At 41.2% G+C, this 20,048-nt stretch overlaps 1 protein-coding gene across 3 annotated transcripts; it reads right to left on the reverse strand.

The window, feature by feature from the left end:
- Positions 1 to 261: 261 nt before the first annotated feature.
- On the reverse strand, positions 262 to 19,054 carry hgfac (HGF activator). Of its 3 annotated transcripts, none has more exons than XM_030753949.1 (15): positions 18,817 to 19,054; positions 18,666 to 18,717; positions 18,230 to 18,323; positions 13,749 to 13,822; positions 13,501 to 13,644; positions 12,235 to 12,366; positions 9,741 to 9,851; positions 9,067 to 9,241; positions 8,147 to 8,244; positions 7,386 to 7,427; positions 6,991 to 7,255; positions 5,138 to 5,277; positions 4,670 to 4,810; positions 4,129 to 4,271; positions 262 to 463 (listed from the first exon to the last, which is right to left on the reverse strand). In XM_030753949.1, the coding sequence occupies exons 1-15, from the start codon at positions 18,880 to 18,882 to the stop codon at positions 275 to 277; spliced, it is 1,866 nt and encodes a 621-aa protein (XP_030609809.1). In that variant the 5' UTR covers positions 18,883 to 19,054; the 3' UTR covers positions 262 to 274. The 3 variants fall into 3 exon arrangements, with proteins under 3 accessions (XP_030609809.1, XP_030609808.1, XP_030609810.1); XM_030753948.1 differs by having other exon boundaries at positions 5,138 to 5,292; XM_030753950.1 differs by lacking the exons at positions 8,147 to 8,244; positions 9,067 to 9,241 and having other exon boundaries at positions 5,138 to 5,292.
- Positions 19,055 to 20,048: the final 994 nt, after the last annotated feature.

Genomic DNA, 20,048 nt, shown 5'->3' on the forward strand with positions numbered 1-20,048 from the left:
CTTCATGATAATGGAGAAAGACTGTGGTATTCAGCTGCTGCCCTAAAAGAAAAAAAAAAGCTGGTAAATGAACTTTGACCTTAGCTTGTTTTAACTATTGTAAACAGCACTTTAACAAGGACACTCAAAGTTTTATGAAGTCACTGAAGGTTTATTCAGTCATATTTCACAGTTAAAAAATGATAACCTATAAACTTCCACAAGCTTTACAATAATAAAATAATTAAAGTTCAACTATAATATTTTTAAACATCTCACACACTAAAGATTATTTCTAGGTAATATCGTTTCGTGAAGCCTTGGGTTTGGGTTTGATCACTGAATCGATCCAGTCGATGTAATTCACTACTCTTGTATAAACTCCGGGTTTATTGGAGCGGCCGCAGCCCTCTCCCCAGCTGATGATCCCATACAAGAAGCTGACGTCATTCCTCGCACAAGCCAGCGGACCCCCGGAGTCACCCTAAGGAGACGCACAAGTAGATGTACAAATAAACATACACACACAGATCAAAGTCTAGGTACACTAACGGCTGAGTCACACACCTGAAATTTAATATATTCCCCAAAATTACACTCCATCTATGAGATAAACAGAGGAAGGAGTTTAAATATTTTGCACAGCAGGACGAGTAGGTACTCTGGTGCTGCAGACATGTCTGACTTTTACAGACTAAGACCATCATTACCTTCCTTCAGTGCTTCACCAGAGGAACCCCTCCTGCCATCTTAAGCGCTGTTCCATTACTGTGAATGTCAACCCTCTGATGTCAACCCAAAGCTGACGCAGGAGGTCAACTACTGTCCCAGAGACAGTGAAATAAATGTATTTATTTTTTATTCTATATATTATTTGCTATTATGTCATAAATTCACTTGCATTTAAGTTTGTAATTAAATTGTCTTAAAAATGCATTAAGTAAAATGTTAAAAAGGTAACATGTTAAAAAAAACTGTCTAGGTGTGCCATTGTTAAAATAAGTTATTGGTTAAAATATTGTGATCTTTATGAAAAGTTTGTTTGATGCAGAGTGTAATGGTCACATGGTCAGAGTTTAGTTGAGAGCATGACCATTAGCACTGTGAGCCAGAACTATGTATGGATGCAGAGCAAAAACATACCACCACAAAGTAACCTTATTCTGCATGTGGTCCAAGAGACGCACACAGTAATGGTCTTGATTTGTTTATATGGTGTGTAATGTTAACATGCCTTTACATGGACATTTTCAGTGATTTCATTTGAGCTTAGCACGTTTCTGTTGTGCTAGCATGTTTGAGATTGTTTATGAATGGATATGAGCATGAGAGACTTTGACGGGACTGAAAGCTTTATGTTGTAAACCTTTATGTCCTTTATTTTATTTTAGAAGAGAGAGAAAAAACATCTTCAAAGACAGCAGTGAGATGCGTGGCCATTGTTTCATTGGACCTACATAGTTAGAACTACTGTGTCAGTCTCAGGAGTTCATATTGCCCACAATGCTTGATAATCTATATTTATTTCCAATACTACAAAACAATAGGAGCAAAAAGCTGGCGCAGCTTGTGCCAACTCAAACTAGGTCTCACAGTTTGGCAGTGAACTAGACAAACTGACTAAGCTAATGCTACCTTCATGGGCATGAATGTCATGGTTATTTTGGGCTTTTAATGATTTCTTTGAACTGTTCTTTTCGGTCACAATGACAAGAGGTATGTTTGGAGGAGTAAAGGTGAAGCTGTCAAACCTAAGAGCATGTACAAGCTGTCAAGCATGGTGGTGGTAGCATCATGCTGTAGGGCTGTTTTGCTGCCAGTGGTACTGGTACACTGCACAAAGTGGATGGAATAATGGAGATGAGTACCTGCAAATTCTTTTACTTCACTTCAAATCAGCAGCTATATCAGGGGTGGGTAAACTACGGCCTGTGGGCCACACCTGACCCATTGGTCTTTTTAATCCGGCCCGCTGAAGATGGTACAGAATCGCCCAAATCAAATCATATCATAATTATGACTGATGTCAAGGATTCTGAGAACTGCTACAACAAAACTAACACCAGACTTCGATGCACCAGCAAAAACAACACTGTTTCCACTAAAAGTAAATGTAAGTACTAACACTCTAATGCCTTTTTATGTTTATGTTTGATATGTATGCATCTGGTGCTGGCCCGGCCCATCGATGTGGCCCCAGAGCCAAGTTTGCCCACCCCTGAGCTAGATGATTGAAAGTTGGACACAACTGGGTGTTCCAACAGGACAATGATCCCGAACACACATAAAAACTGGTTTTGGAATGGATACCGAAGGCTAACATTAAGCTTCTGGAATGACCCGCCTAAAGTCCTGACCTCAACCCTGTTGAAAATTTGTGGTTTACACTTGAATGCCAGGTCTGTGCCAAGAAACCAAACAATTTAAATGAACCAATTCTGCCAAGAAGAGTGGTCAAATATCCAGCTAGAACTATCCCAAAATTATGGTGGCCCTGAGATGTCAAACGGTGTCATGCTGTGAGTTGTTGCTGCGTCCTTTTTTGGCTGAGCCTTTCTGGTAGGCTCCTCCCAGTAGGGTGGAGTTTTGGTTCCCACTCTTTGGCTGCACACACCTCATCTCCTTATCCAGATCCAGTACCTAAGGACCAGTGGTGCCATCCATTCTCTGCCAGATAGTCTGCTTTCCACAGTGGTAATCAGGCCAACCTTTACTCTCTCTCCACGACCTTGTTTCCTGTGCTTACCTGTTTTTCCAGAAAATCCTCCCTGTCAGCCAAAGAGCCTCCACGTCCTCACTCCCCGTGTCATCACTGAGTTTCACTATACCTGCCTTACCTGTTCGGATCACTCACCACCTGGACTCCATCTGTTCATCACCCTCCTACCTGCCTGCCTGCTCACCCTCCAACGCTTGTTAAACTCCAGACTCTCGCAGCACCCAGTTTCCCCCTCTCCCAGCACCACCTCCTGGAGACCAAGTAGGCCAGAGACTTTTCTGATCATGCCATCTACATTGTTTAGGAAATATAGTTGAACAGACTTTAATATCCTTCTCTCTCTCCTCCTAGCGGCTTCCTGTTCCCTGGACCTTCCCTGCTCACTCCCTGAGACAACTCAGTACCTATTACCTAATCTTGTATTAAGTAACGACTGTTCACTGCAAAGCTGTTTTCAGGTTCTGCATTGTGGGTCCATTTATTTGTCGTTTAAGGAAGAAGAAAGAAAGAACCAGCAAGTGAAAAATGCTGCAAAAGCACACAAAACACAATGAAAGCTGATTAAAACACAAGAGAAATAGGGGGAAAAAAAACAGGAAAAGCTCACAAAAAAGGAAACCCATGAAACGCAGTGTTTTTGAGGAGATAATAACATGACAGAACAGCTGTGGAAGTGACAAGCTAACATCTACAGTATTATATGAATCATGTGATTAAAACACTGATTAATTTGCATCTTTTTCTCCCTCAGAACACTGAAGCATCCTCTACTTCTTTTAAGTCTCTCGGTGCAATCCTTCGCACGTTTTGGTTTCTGTCACTTCTGCATCATGTTAATGTCTCCCCAGAAACACTCATTGTGTTTTGTATGATTTTGCAGTGTTTTTCTATTTGCTGTTGTTTTCTTCAGTTCTGATGTGTTTGACCTCTCAGGGCCACCGTACAGAGGATTGGCAGTGACTAACAAAAGCGTCGGTGCAACTCGCTAAGACATATTTAACCAAATATTAGACAGGGTGTACGTATAGTTTTGACCTTGTGTGGATTGGAGAAAATTTAAAAAATATAACAGTTGAAACTTGTGCACCAAATTCTTGTTTTTGAAAGTCATTAGAGATGTATACTGCACATATATTCTACCCTGGAAAAAGGACAGTTCAAAGAAATCATTGAAAATTGATATGGTACAGTAATTAATTCCTGACTACAATCATCACTCCCATATGAATGGGATTTTTACCTCCAGAACCTCACTGTTGAGCCCTATAGCGCTGGCTCAATCTCCTGCCTTAACTGGAACTAGAACCTCAAGCCTTGAGTTTATTTAAAATTTAAAAAGATGTTTCTATTAGAGGACTGTATATTAGAACACTAGCACTTCTTTGGCAGAGTTATATCCAATAATGACTGTCCTCAAAATGCTTTCCTACCTGGCACGCATCAGTGCAGCCGTTAATCCCTGCACAAATCATGTCAGCAGTGACGTGGTTGCCATAGACTTCTGGCTTCCTGCAAATATCATGAGGAATCAGTCTCACTCCAGCCTGCTGCAAAGTGGAGTACCCCTGTCCCTCTGTCAAATAAAACACAAATGAGTCATCGTGTTAGATAAAAGATCAGAATAGACTGAGCTGTCTTCCCATTTTTTTTTTTTTTGTTTGTTTCTTCTAGTCCTTATGCTAAGCTAAGCTAATCGACTGCTGGCTGTGACATTTAGCTCTCTAGATGAAAGCTAACGAGCAAAGTGACAAAATGTTTCTTTTATGTGCATTAAAAATAAATCTAAAACTTTTCTCAAAGAGGAATAGCAGTCTAAACACATTTGGCCCTGCTGCTGCAGTTTAAACATATAAACAAATAAATCATTCACTGGAGTTGCGCAACAAATGCACTCAATGCACGAATGTAAATATTTGTCATCATGATAAAACGGAAATGACACGGTTCTGCCATGACCTCCTCATTACTCACTCTCTTCTGTATGTCCCCAGCCACTAATGGTGCAGCAGTAGCGATCAGGGAACGTCATGCTTTTGTCTGGGAGGCAGATGGGCCTGATGAACGGGGTTTTCCTCACACATTTCCCGTCCTGCTTCTTCAGTTTGATCAGAACTGCCCAACAGAAATAAAATGTTATGAAACGGGCAAAGAAACAGAAAAGTTATGAAGGGAGTGGCAGACTTTCAAAAGGCATTTTCTGCTGCCTCGAGAAAATGCCACACCCAACCATCAGTGTATGTAGGTGTGTGTACGTGTACTTATGTGGGGGGAGCGCAGGGACACAGCTGTTCAGTGATGCACAGCTGTGCACACAGACTGGGGTCTTAAGAGGGTTTGTGTGTTTCTGAACAGGGACAGGAGGTCTTCAAGTTTGTGTGAGTCACTGGCGTGTATGTGTGTGTGTGTGTGTGTGTGTGTGTGTGTGTTTTTAATGATTACCAATGTCATGCAGTGTTGGGTTAAACACTGAGAACTGCTTTGGAAAGATGTAGTCCTCCACTCCAAATGTCCTGGTGTTGGGATCCGTGGTGTTAAACTTATGCTGGCCCAGCACCACACGGATTTGAGATTTCAGGGGGCTATGAAAAGACATTCTTAATTTATTCATTAGCATACTAAAATACACACTCATAATACTCATAAAGTCAAAAACTTGAGGTAACCTGGGTACTTCACCAACTACTGCTAGTTGGTGAAGTACCCAGGTGGGAAAAAAATTAGAGAACCCAGACTGCCTCCAGACATTTGTTGTAACAGGACATTTAGCTTTTAAGGAGCTGAAAAATGACGCCAATGCAGAACTTCCAAAAACTGCAGTTTTTGCATTATTAGAGATGCTGCTGCTTTAAGTGACAGCAACACCCCATCTTCTGTACAGAAATTAAAAAAGATGGACATAGCTTCCGGGTCGGAAAAGTGAAACTATTGCAGACGCGTCTTAAACCTGCATTCTTTTTATTGATCAGCAGGGGGCAACTGTTCTGGATGCAAAAAAGATTTTGAAATGTAGAGAGGTTGGATTATTGGATGTGATACAACCACTGGTCACCCCAAAAAAATGTGTGTTCTCCAACCACATGGTGGGCAGTTGCTGGAAGCTGCTGGCTGTCACTAGGCAGAATTGGTTGCAAAGAGTGTGCTGCTCCAAAAACCTCCTTGTGATTGCTTGTGTCGCACTTTGAATGTTTTGCCACCGTTTGGAAAGTAGTTGGCGAGTGTTTGCAGAAAAGTTAGCATCTTCCATGCAAACTATGGGGAAACACCTGACTCTGCAAGCAACCAAAGCAATACCAAGGAGGTTTTCACTAATACACATTTTTCCCTGGTGACCGGTGGTTGCTAAGGGGGTCACTGACCGGTCTGCAGCCTGTGTGTCTGGAGCTTTAGAAATCAGTTTCACAGAGACAGTATATAGTTGCAGCGTGCTAACCGAGCTTACCAACCAGTCATCGGCTGACAGCACTTTCAGCCATGTGGCATGAACCCTTACCACTTGGCCAGAGGGTCGCATCAGTTTAAGGTTTTTAAGTTTACACAAGCTATATTAAAATCTAATGATTTTAATATAGCTTGTGTTATGAAAGTTTCAATTAATTCTGTAACTCTCTTCTCCGTCTACACAAAAGCTAAATCCCCTAGAGGTTGATAATTATGTTTTATACTGTGAATTGAAATTAATTTTTTCTAATTAAAAAAAGCTAACCATGCCCTAAATGTGTTAAAAACACAGTTTAGAAGTAAACAGAGTATTTAAAAAGAAGCCTTGCAGATACCATATACTGTATTTTACTATATGCACTCTGCTAAGTGTTTCCTATGTAACACTGAATTGCTTTAGCTAAAGCTTTGACGTACGCACAGACATTTGCACGTAAACATGACCACATGTAAATTTCGACATTCAGACATTCGAGTAAAACCTCAAACTTAATGTCTAAATATGGTGTGTTCATATATCTTTGATCCCAAAGGGTCGTGTCTTTGAAAGCCCTTTAAATTGTGACCTCTTCCTCAGCTGGTCAGAAAAAATTTCTGAGAAACAGTAGAAGTATTGTGATTTTTCTTTTCTTTTTACTTAGCTGCCTTTAGTCTTTCATACACAGACTGAACTGGGCTCCCAAAGACATGCAATTTCTTAAAAGACTCACACTTTCCAAGGTTAATAACTTTTTCCAACTTATTAAGAGATAACACTGTGTACAGTGGTCGAAACGGCTGGAAAAGCTCAAAGCATTTTCTATTTTTCAGTAATATGCATAACATCCACTGTAGCTGTAGGACATAATACATACTTGCTGAAGAAGCAGTGGGCCGCAGAGATGACCCAACAAGAGGAGATGAGACTGCCGCCGCAGAAGTCCGACTGTCCGATGTAAATGGCTGCCATCCATGGATGAGCACCTTCCAGAGACGAGCTTCCCCCCATTATCCTCGCTCTGCTTATCAGTGGCCTCTTCTTGTGCTTTGTCCCACACACAGGTTTGCTGGCCGGCTTGGAGGTTTTGGGCTTTTTAACGGTGGGCAGGACGTTGGATGGAGTCAACATTCGCGAAGAAGCTGAAAAAGTTAAGACAGAGGATTATTTTAAACTTAGTTTGTCACTATAAGCTGCAACTTTCTAAAAGCAACTAAGAGCCACTAACAGATAAGATCAGTCTAACAGCTTTTTTACGGGCTACCAAAATACCTCTTTTGAATATTTTTGATTCAGTTGCTGGCTGATTTCCCCCTGCAAGAAGCAAAAAAAGAAAAGCATGTCTATAGGGTGCTCAGGGTGGCAAAGCTTCCTCTGCTGCAAATCATATGTTGAGGAGGAACCAGAAAAAGCTCGTGGATTCTGTGCATACTCCTGGCATCATGACAGACAGACAGCTGTGCCAAACCCCACTCACCACATAAACATTTGGCTCCGCCTCACATGGTGATTCACGGTGAGTCATATTATTTTCCTCATATCTAATCTAGCCAGTGCTTTTTCTTTTTCTTTTAAAAAAAAAAAAAAGTCAACTTGGCTGAATTAAACTTTTGAGAACAGCATGACTCAGCAGAGATTAGCTTTGTTTTTTTTTTTTTTTATCTCAAACACTGGATTTTTCATTAAAAGCGGAGGCATTTAATGAGCCACTGAGCAGCATTTCAGTGTTTCTTGAATCAGACAAAACAGTGTGTATGTCACACAATCGAGGCCGAGAGAGCGAAGACGCTGCTGCACTGTGTGGCCTTTGTGAATGATCGCTTTTTGTAGCGACAGAAGGAATGTTCAGAGAGTGGCAGATGAATAAATATGCTTTCCCTGAAAAAAAGGAGTTGTACAAGGGGGGGGGGTGCCTTAATTTTATGATAAAGCATATCTAAATTCCAATATACCACCTCAATTACAACATTTACAACATAATTATGCATTTATATTCTGCACACAAACTCTGTCCCTGTGTCCTGGTTACTCACACACAGCCATCACACAGGAGGGGACGTCACAGTACTCCCAGGAGATGGCGCTGTCTTTTAGTGTGTAGCACCACGGCTTCTTGTCCCCGTCTGGGTTTCTACACACAGAGAAACACAATGGACAGAGTGTGTGTGTGTGTGTGTTTGTGTGTGTGTGTGTGTGTGTGTGTAGCACCACTGCTTTCTATCTTTATATATTGCTTCATTAGCTGAATGGCTCACATGGGCTCCATCACTATTCAAATCCACACACTGATAATTCCACATTCTCCTCTGCATTTATGTCGTGCTTTAACAACTAGGATTAAGGTTTTAGTTTTAAAGCTGCAATATGTAATCTTCCCAATAATTAATACTCTATCTGAGCCTGCATGTAAGCCTAAATCCCACTGTTTGCTTTAACTTGGGACAATTTGGGACACATGCCGTTTGCTGTCAGTATGTCTGATATATGTATGATATATTAAAAAAAAAAAAAAAACAGCTGAGAAAAGCAGTAATAAATGCACTAAGGGTGAATGTGGCAGAGATAGGCCTGTTTTTTTCTTTTTCCTTTTTTTTTTACCCCCCTGATTGCAGGCAGGGTGCATTCAGCATGATAGTTTCAGGGTTTCCTGAGTCACATGAATGACAAGTGTTGGCACATGGAGCTGACAGATAAGAGGTACACAGCTTTTGCTAGCTCAGGGTAAAAAGTTGGATACTGCAGCTTTAAAATATAAATTATGGGAAAAGTATACAGAAAAGTGGCCATCCAGATAAGCTCGTTTGTACCACAGCACCCACCAGAGGCTTTAATATCTAACTGTTTGAGGAACTTTACATTTGTTTTGCATTAAGCTCTTCTATGTCTGGATGCTATTAGGAATCTACAATAGCAGCCATAAAGACAGGATGATTTAGCACACACACACACACACCTGCAGTAGGCATGCTCCCCAAGACCTTTAGCAGATGATGCAACCACTGTGCCCACATGGAGTTCATCAAACAGCAGGTCTGAGTTCCATGGCAGACACTGGGCGCCGGACACGGTGGTGCCCACCACCCCTCTGTAACCTGTGCCCCTGTTGCTATAGCACTCTGTCTCTGGCTCTGCTCACGCACACCACAGGGAGAGACACGGAAACAATCTCAACCGTAACCACAGTAAAACACAGATATGTAAACAATATGAATGTGATCGAACAAACTCCGGATGCAGCTGATACCTGTGTGACGACAGATCTCATCTCTTGACATCAGAATGAGTCAGAACACATTTTAAAACCTCTCCGAACGTGTTAATGACACAAGTTACAACAGCTGAGTACAAGCTAACAAGCACACCCTCACCAGCAACCATTAATCAAACTATTATCGTCCACACATGCATGAACATGAACCTATGCATACATGACAAAAACTAGTCGCCTTCTTTTTAAAGCTCTTCGGAGTACCATGACCTGGATGACTGGGACTCTACACAGACATACTGTTCTCTACTATTTTCAGCCTGATACAAACACCACTTCATTATAAGGACGCTATAAGAGCAAATTTTGCATTTTGAACTGAGTGAGGGAAACAGAAGCATAATACTCCTATTACTTACCAAGACTACAGTGAGGTCCACTGTAGCCATGTCTGCAGTAACACACTTCCTTTCCAGTGGATATGATCAGTCGGCATGTTCCATCATTCTGGCAGGGGTTTGTACGGCACACTGCACACATCAAGACAGACACTGTCACATCCTGATGCTGTTATCTTTGGCAAATAACTGCTATCTAATTTATAAACAGAGACAAATTGCCAACACATTGTAGTTGTGACTGTGTTAATGAACGCAACTCATCTGCAATGCATCTCTTTTACATTAGGGGACAAGACTCGACTGGTTGCCAGCTGGTTATATTCTGGTTATATTTCTATATAAAAGCAAGGCCGCTGAGTGTCTATGTTATTTTGCAGTTAAATCACCATCCTGCAGCAACTACATCACTATTTGTGGAGGAATTTCTGAATTGTTGCCTTCTACTCATCATCTTGACACACCAACGTTGCTACAAGCCCCAGTCTTCAAAACAAGTATATCAAAGGTAACAAGACTGCAATTTCATTGCACACGATCACAATAATGTGGTTGTGTCCAGTCACTGTGACAATAGCATTAAGCCCCAGTCACACAGGCCTAGAGACTAGTTGGCAACCATCTGGCAACCATCTGGCAACCACCGGTCACAAGGGAAAAACATGTATTCCCAGACTGGTTGGCAAGTGGTCGTGGGAGGTTGCTTGCTATTGTTAGGTGAAATTGGTCGGAAAGAGGTAGTTTTTGTCAGAAGTGTACATACACTCATCATAGGCATGAATGTCATGGTAATTTTGATCTTTTAATTCTTTTATTGAACTGTTCTTTTTCCAGGGTAGAACGATTGTACAGCGGACATCTTTGATGACTTTAAAAAAAAAAACAAGAACTGGGTACACAAGGGAGCTTTTAGTGCTGCATCAAAAACTGCAGAAACAGAGACAGTTCACCTTCAAAGTAAAACTTGCACTTTTTGGAACACATTGGTTTCAGCATTAAGGCACAACTTTTACTTTGAAAGCCTGTGTAACTGGGGCCTTGAGGTAACTTTATGCTGTCTGCTACTCCTAAAGAGAAAGCTCAAACAGCAGATAGATGGAGCTGCTGTGCTCACTGCCAAAGCTGTGTGTCTGAGAGGACTATATTAGGGATATTCACTCTTTATTAAACCATAGAGAGCCAAGTATGGGGAAAAAATGGACATATATTGACCTCATTATTTAAAACTTCATTATGTTGACATCTGTGGATCAAAAAAACTTTTAAGTTGAAGCCCCAGTGAATTTTAACCTGACTCTACAGTTCTTTGATTTTTGGTTCACTCTTGCTGTTCTATCTTTTTTTTTTGTTTTTTTTTTTTATTCTTGGCAGAAACGCTCTGGTACCTGTCTAACACCAAAAGGCACACAGACCACACAGTGACTTGTTGGAGAGCACAGTGGAAATTGAAGCACCGCTCTTTCACCCACAATAATCGTTTAACATCAAAAAAGAAGTAGAAGAAGAGGCCGAAAACATGACTCTGAGTAATCACGCTCTCTGCTTGCTAAAACTGTTCCCTAATATATTCATATTATGTGCTCTAATAGTGTATATGTTATGTATCTGGGTCTGAGTAGCCTCCTGTGAAATATTACAACATACATAAACCATGCTGGAGAACAGTGATGCCAGATGTGTATTGGGTTTTATTGGAAGAGGGCAGTTTGTGCTTTGCAAGAAAGAAAAAATACTAAGTAAAAATAGTGTTTAATTTCAAAACAATGTTAAAATGGGGGTGGGGGGTCCTGTTCAGATAGCTAGAAGAAAGTTTTTTTTTGTGATTTTTTTGTGTTCTGTGACTGGTGTAAGCTAAGCCCCTATCATCATGACAAAACCAGTTTCAGCTGAGGGAGCATGAAAATACCTCCCTGATTCTATCTCCTTTATTCTGGGGAATCTGCTAAACGCCCGTGAACATCCCCCCCATTGAGATGAAAGCACCCTATGGACCCGAGGGGTGTGTCCTAAAACACCATTCCTGAGTCACAGTGAGTCATATAATCTGCCTTTTCTTCCACGGCAAAGTTACTCTTGTAACTATGGAGCTGTGATCAAAGAAAGGGTAGGGCATGTCTTTCAAACCTTCTGTTATGAGCTGATTTTTGAGAGAGTGAAAAAAAAAACATTTCTTCAGGCAAAGAGGAGATCTGACACTTTTTTGGAAGTTTGAAATCAAGTTGTGTAATTAAAAAAAAAAAAAAAAAGTATTTGAGTTGCTGAGGTTGGTATTTTTTCCTCTTTATGTTTGTTTACTGTAAATAAACAACTCCAATAAGTAGTAAAATGTAACTCATTGTTAGTTCAATGAACTGACAATAATCTCAAATGTTTGTCAGAGTGAATAGCACTGAAGTCATTGTAGCCCACCGTATTGGGTTTCACCCTTATCATCCCAACAATAAGAGTGAACCACGGAGCAAAAAACCCCGGACACAGTCAGAGCAGAGAAACAAAAGCAGAAAGCACGTCTTACTTGTGTAGTGGACTCTTTTACACTTGATTTCCCCTGCCACACATGTGCACTGTTCCACATTACGAAGGTGAATTCGTCCCCAAGACTCTCCGATGTCATAATAGCGCAGGTGCACGGTTTCATGGCACTTCTCTGAAAAGCCAACACAACACATGAAAGGCGTCGGGTTGAAATGGGAGAGGAGATTGAAGAGCTCAATGGAGCATACAGAGCAAATCTCTGATGGCTAAGCTGCTGCAATGGATACATTTTCCTGTGTTTTTCTAGCTTCTCTGACCGTTTTGGTTGCAACTGATTGGACGTGTGAAAAGTGAAATCTGTTTACCAATGGCACACAACTGCATGTAATTATAATATTATACCTCTCAATCAGTTATTTTGCAGGGTATCTTTGCAGAGCCATGATCAATACTCTGGACGTAAGACTACGACTCAGTCTTTCAACCACATCCCAGAGTCCAGATTAGCAAATGGAGATTGCTCAGTTGTCAACTTGATAACATCAGGTCACATCTGTCTGTGGCTTGTGAACATTCAACTGAATGCAGTTAAACCGATTTAAAGCCAATTACGCAAACGCCATTTGCTGCTAGAGATGAAACCTCACAGTGTCACTACCTTGGTTCCTTCTGAAGTCCAGCCCACATTTTGACAGGTTTGGGAACCAGTCATTATGTGAACTGATAATCACAGTCTGATGCTGCGTTTGTCCATCATTGGTGAATTTCTTGCCCCTCATATAAGTGATGACATCAGTGATTCCACCTTTGGGCGCAGCAACCCATTTTTCATTTTAAATGTGTAAATATGTGGAACTGACTCTTCAAGATGAGGTGGTGGTGCTGGCAGAGGCAAAAAAGGGTTATATGAGATGGGACTGAAAACCCAGGATAAAGCTGGTAAACAGCCCCTTAACTTAACTACTGTTATACTCTGCAACCTTTCTGAAAAGCCAAGTTAACAGATATAGCCTCTCTTTGTGACTCAAAAGACTCCAGAGAGGAAGAAGTTAAGGCTTTATAGTCTGTTTCCTTTACTAAGCATGCATTTGATTACAGTTGTTTAGTTGGCATGCTTTTGGGGGGAGTTCAGTCTACATCTGTGTGTGACAGATGACTAACAGGCAGCCCAACATGCACTCTGATGTGAAAATTTTCAGGGAACAGGCAAAAAATATATATATATGATCTGGCAAAACCAAATATGAATAGTTGAGAATGCTAATAGTACAGAGGTACTGTGTACTATTACTATAAGACTACCTACTTTGCTCACATATTCTCCCAGAGAAGCTCTCAGGACAGGAGCACTCAAATGTGTGCCCGTGTGGTATCGCTGTGCAGACGCCGCCATTCTGACACGGGTTCACCTGACATGGATCCGTGACTTTGCGTGAAGTGTGGACAGAAACTGAAACATATCCAAACATAATCAGAGGGAGAGCAACAGCAACATTGTAGTTTCTCATTAAACAGAACTGGAATGCCCGTCTGCAGCCAGTCTGGTGAACTAACCATTTGGCTGCGTTTTCTCTTGAGCGCAGAAGCCCCACTTCCTGTCCCGATCAAAATTGTGTGTGAGAGAGCACCTGGGACAAAGGAAACAGGAATATAGTCACCGGCAAATCACCTGGATTACAAACTAAATAAAGATGAAATGAGGGCTGGGGAGTACTGTGCAAAAAATGTTGAGCCACCCCTCATTTCTATATAGTTAGCTAGGAAAATGAGAAAAAGGTCCAGCAATTTACTGAAATGTGCATGCATACATGGAAATACAGTATAGAGGGCAAAAACAGCATTTGTACAGCTCTAATGCGCTTGAAAAACAATATTTGTTATGACCACTTTTACTGTTCAACATAGCCTGAACTGCTGCTTTTTAGTTATTTCTTTAAGTAGTCTTCAAGAATAGTTCTTCAGGCTTCTTGTCAAGTCAAGTGCTGCATCTCAAAACGGTCTACAGTGCAAAGAGCAATGAAATCAGAAAATCACTTTTACTTTCAACACTCACAACAGTAGAGGTTACAGTATATGGGAGGTGATTGGGATTCCAACTTTTAGTAAGGCACCAAGACCCTGTTTCACTCTAGCTTCATAGTGAAAACTACCACTAACTAAATAAAAGAGAATTATTCTCATGATGCTATTAAACATGTTGATTATTAAATGCCTCTCCAGAGTGACGCGCTGCAGATGGTGCTCTGCAGATAAGCAGAAAAAGTCTCCTGTCAAAGCAGACTGTTTTTGAAGTCTGATATGTAGGAATCTACTGTAACGGAATATTTATTTTTAAAGTGACAGCATTTGGTGCTGTTCCTGCCTGAGGTTTCATATTTCATATTAAAATGTAAGTTAAATGGCACTGCTGGAACGAGCTAAGTGGAAAGGTGATTCAGTCATGTCGAGCCACATCTGAATCTGAAAAGAAAGAGACTGAAAACATGAGACTGAGAATGCAACATAAAAAAATGCATTACAGTATTCTTATAAACACTGTGGGTGTGTGTTTACATTCTGAACTTTTTAATTGAAGTATTTTCATTAAAAAAAAAAAAGAAAAAAGAATTATCCCTCCGCTCCTTTTTTTTTTTTTCACAAATCACACCCTGATTACAACCTCAGTAAGCATATCCTGACAAAGCTGTTAGCATGTCTGCAGACTGTTATACTGTCTGATTTGGACATATAGATATTGTGACATAAAATTGCTTAAACCATAACAGAGGATTTTACCCAACCCTAAATCAAAGCCACAAGCACTGACACCCTGCTGTAGCACCCTGCTCTGTGATGCATCTTATACCAAACTACACTCGCCAACTCTGTCAATCATCCACTAATCTAATCTACGTAACATTAACACACCTCTTCTCTACTCTTAATGACAAACCCATCCTGACGGTGAGCTGATGAGCACATCACAGAAACATGCGGGGTCAAACTGCTGCAGCTTTACGTGTAGGTGGACCAGAAAATGTTGGCCCACGTATAATTGCGTACATGTTGCTCCAGCTTGCTGGCATCCACCCTCTCTGTCTCATTTCCAAGTAGTGTGAAGACTGAAAAGCCCTCCAGCGAGTCTCATGTTGTTTTTTTTCCAAAATCATAAAAAGATTTTATTGTTGTGTAACAATCTGACGTGATTAAAAAAAAAAAAAAAGCACCATGATGGTTTTACTGTGGCAGCTGTTTATATACCCTTGGGATAAATGCTATGAAGTCGCCAAACTTCATTTATACTCACATTTTTAGAGATCAATTCTCCATTTTAGCTTAACAATTGCTAGTGATAACAGTGTGTTATGATAGAATCATCATAGTCCCCACTGGCAATTCAGCAATAAGCATTTTATTAAAGCTTTTTAGCTCATTACTTCATTAAATTTGTGATCGGATGGCACTGTCGCATAAATCCCTCATCTCTGTGAGCTGTAATTAGGTGTGACTACACACCCCAAATACTCTGCATCAGTGTACAAATCACTGCTATTACAGCAGTGATGGAAAACACCAGTGTTTTTGTTCTTTTAAGAACATGCCAAAAGCCAGGATTACTGATTAGAAATAAGAACACTGATGCTACATCTCTCCCTCCAGAAGAAACCTGCACTCTGGACCTTCCAGCCTCACCAACAAAGACCGACTGTGTCTGGATTTTTTTTTCTTTTATATCTATAGATAGGAATTTAAAAATATGATATTAATATATTGGCTTATATTCTTTATACACACGAATCACAGTAGACTCTGACCATACTGTGAAACTCGCACCACTGCAATCATCTCTGACACACCACAGAATCTGTCACTTAAGAGGAAAAAACACACCTAAAGAAGCAAAAAGTAGGAGTATTTCTATCATTTGGTAATGATTATTAGGATTCTCTTTGCACAGCTGTCTGCCATTTCCCCACGTGGGTTTCTTCTTCTTCAGCGTCAGTTCACTAAAGCTCATTTTAGCCTCTTCAATCAATAACTACCACCACAAAGAATCATGAAGTCGTGTCTGGTATAAGGAATCCAGATATTGATTTCTGGAACCAGTTTAACAATAATTGTACTACAAGGGGATGCTATACAGTATATCAAAACATTAATATTTTGTCACCACTTTACACATGTTCAACTGCTTATTACCACAAATATCTGGTCAGCCAATCACATGTCAGCAGCTTAATGCATTTAAGTATGTAGAGACCTGCTGAAGTTCAAACTGAGCATCAGAATGAGGAAGAAAGGTGAATGAAGTGACTTTGAAGGTGGCATGGTTACTGGCACCAGGCAGGCTGGTCTGAGGATTTCAGAAACTGCTGATCTGCTGGGATTTTCCCACACAAACCATCCCTGGGGTTTACAGAAGACAGTCTGACAAAGAGAAAATATCCAGTGAGCAGCAGCTCTCTGGGGGGAAATACCTTGTTGATGAAAGAGGAGAATGGCCAGACTGCTTCAAGTAGATATGAAGACAAAAGTGATTCAAATAACCACTCATTACAACCAAAGTATGCAGAGGAGCATCTCTGAACACACAGCATGCTGAACCTTGAAGCAGATGGGCTACAGCAGCAGAAAACCACACTGGGTGCCACTCCTGTCAGCTAAGAACAGGAAACTGAGGCTACAGTTCTCAACAAAATTGGACAACCGAAAATTGGAAAAACATTACCTGGTCTGATCGGTCTTGATTTCTGCTGCAATATTTGAATGTTAGGATCAGATTTTGGAGTAAATAACATGAAAGCATGGATCCATCCTGCGTCGTGTCAAAGCTTACAATCTCATTGCACATTCTGTATGACAATAAAGGCATTCTATTCTATTACGGCTGCTGGTGGTGTTGTAATGGTGTGGGGGATAGTTTCTTGGCACACTTTGGGCCCTTTAATAGCAACTCAGCATTGCTTAAACACCACGGTCTACCTGAGTGTTGTTGCTGACCATGTCCATCCCTTTATGAGGGATGTGGTCCTGCTGATCTTCCAGCAGGATAACGCACCATGTCACAAAGCTCAGATCATCTCAAACTGGTTTCTTGAACGTGACAATGAGTTCCCCTCCCTCAAATGGCCTCCACAGTCACCAGATTTCAATAGAGCACCTTTCAGCTCTACTGTGTTGTATGTGGTGGAAAGGAGAGTCACATCATGAATGTGCAGCCAACAAATCTGCCGCAACTGTGTGATGGTATCGTGTCAATGTGGACCAAAATCTCTGAGGAATGTTTCCATCATCTTGTTGAATCTGCGCCACGAACCATTAAAGCAGTTCTGAAGGCAAAAGGGGGGCCAACCCAGTACTTGCAAGGTGTACCTAACAAAATGACCAATGTGTGTAAATACAATAAGTTCAAGTGAAATTCTGCTGCATGTGCAGACTGTGCTGAGAATATTGTCAAGTCAAGGCTAGTTGCTTTTATTTCCACGGCACATTTAAAAACAACAGGAGCTGAACCAGAGAGCTTTGAAGTCATCGTGGTAGAAAAAATGCAGTGACAACACTGAGTGGGCAGAGCAAAAGTCTGAAATGCAAATATGACAACCGCATATCATCAAGATAGCAAATAAACAAAAGATTATTAAGACATTAAGACTGAAATGGAGTTTGTGTCATTACAAACTATGGAGTGACAATTTGTAAATTGTGTTACTGAAAAGCAGCTTTTTTACATTCCAAATCATGTGAAATAAAAGTGACACATCACAAATATCAGACAACATAAACAGTGACACAGATGTAAGTGATGGCCCGATGATATCGGCACACACAATCATGAGCTAACACTTGTGAAGTGTGTGAGGTGCAGTGCAGGTGTGTGGTTTGTTGGTGTGTGTCAGATGACTGGTAAATATGACGAGGGAGCTCTTCTACCTGTTGACTGGTGAGCTGTCATTTTGTCTGACACGAGAGCATTTTCACTTGATTACAAGGACGTTACAGACGGCTTGTGTAACCGTAAACAGTAGATTCAGACAGGCTGGCTAATAAGGACTCACCACGGTCTTGAGGACAGGATGGTGATGCATTGATGATGAATCCTTCCACCCTGACGAAAAGGGAATTTACATTCTTGGCCTGCGATAGTAAGAACTGCAAGAGGAAGCAGACAAAAAAATTATTTACAGAACACAAAACATTAGCAACCAGAAATTGTCTTGAAAACATTCCCACCCACACTGGTTTGCACACACAAAGACACCTTTAACCTCAAATGAAGGGGCAACAAAAAGCAAGCAAGCTGCATTCCCTCCCCAAGACAGACAGGTAACACTTATACAAACATCAGCCCACTCAGGATTTATGTGTGAAGCAGCACCAACTAGATGAAAAAAAAGGATGAAATTCAGTGCGCATCGGCCCCTCCATCCCCCGCGTCCTTCTAAATGAAACACAGGATCTGAATACAAAAATAAAAAAAAAAAAAAAACCTACCTTTACGGCTCTCCCTTAATGCCTCTGCTTCATACGTAGGTGCTAATGTGTGCTGAAATCAAAGGAAGAGAAATTATTCCACAGTTTTAATGCTTTCAAAACGCGCAAAAACAGAGACGCGCATAATTTAAGTAGGATGGCTGAAACTTACCGCTCCTGCACTGAAAACGCACAAAAGAAAGAGCGTCACGGTGTGTGCCATCACGAAAGTTTGCATCTGTTGGTCCCGGGTGTCCGGAAAAGCTTTTTTCCTGTACTCGGAAGAAAGTCCGTGTGCGTGTCACGTAATATCTGTCAATGTCAGAGTCCTCAGCCCGTTTTTGGTCATAGGAAACCTGGGAAATCCTGCAAGTATTATCCTGTCCCTCATAAGTTGAAGATGTATTGAGTAAACCCGTTGCGTCATTAGGCATGTCTAACGTGGAGGCATCCTGTATCCCGGCTGGTCTTCCCTCTGCAGGCGCCCGTAGTTTATCATTGCAACTTATCGACTCAAAAGAGAAACAAAAACTTTCTTGAGGCGGGGGGGGGGGGGGGGGGGGCTCCCTGCGGGCTGCGCAGTCCTACCCCATGTGAAGTTTAACGGTACTTAGTCACACAATATTAGTTTTGTTTTGGTTTTTATCCTTGGTGTAGTTGTGCATTGTTTCTGTGTTTATCGTTATGATATTTGAATAAATAAATAATGTAAGTATACACTCACGGGTCACTTTATTAGGTACACCAAGCTCTTTTACCTGTCTTAATTCTTCATGGCACACATTTAACAAGGTGCTGAAAACGTTTCTCAGAGATTTTGGTCCATATTGATATGATAGCGTCACACAGTTGCTGCAGATTTGTCAGCTGCACACCCATGACGCAAATCTTCCTTTCCACCACAACAGAGCAAGTCCAGCTCTCTGGATACACTGTGTTCATAAAGGGATGGACATGTCAGTAACAATACTCAGGCAGGCTGTGGTATTTAAACAATGCTCAGTTGGTACTAAGGGGCCCAAAGGGATCCATAGTCACTTCAACACAGACTACTTTAGGAAAGATGCTGCATGTTCCAGGGATCTATCCCTACCTGATGCTCTTAACACCTTTTATGCTCACTTTGAGGCATCTAACAAATTTCCCACCATCCGACTCACCTCATCACCAGACGAGCAGCGTCCCAGACGAGCAGCGTCCCAGACGAGCAGCATCCCAGACGAGCAGCATCCCAGACTCACGATTGAGAAGGTCAGGAGGTCATTCCAGATCCACATCTTTAACATCTCACTCTCATAGACAATAGTTCCATCCTGTTTCAAAACAGCAACAAGCATCCTTCTTCCTAAGACCTCAGCTGTATCATCACTGAATGGCTATAGGCCAGTAGCACTCATGAAGTGT

Source organism: Archocentrus centrarchus, chromosome 18 (genome assembly GCF_007364275.1).
Source record: "Archocentrus centrarchus isolate MPI-CPG fArcCen1 chromosome 18, fArcCen1, whole genome shotgun sequence".
In the NCBI taxonomy this organism is placed as follows: domain Eukaryota; kingdom Metazoa; phylum Chordata; class Actinopteri; order Cichliformes; family Cichlidae; genus Archocentrus; species Archocentrus centrarchus.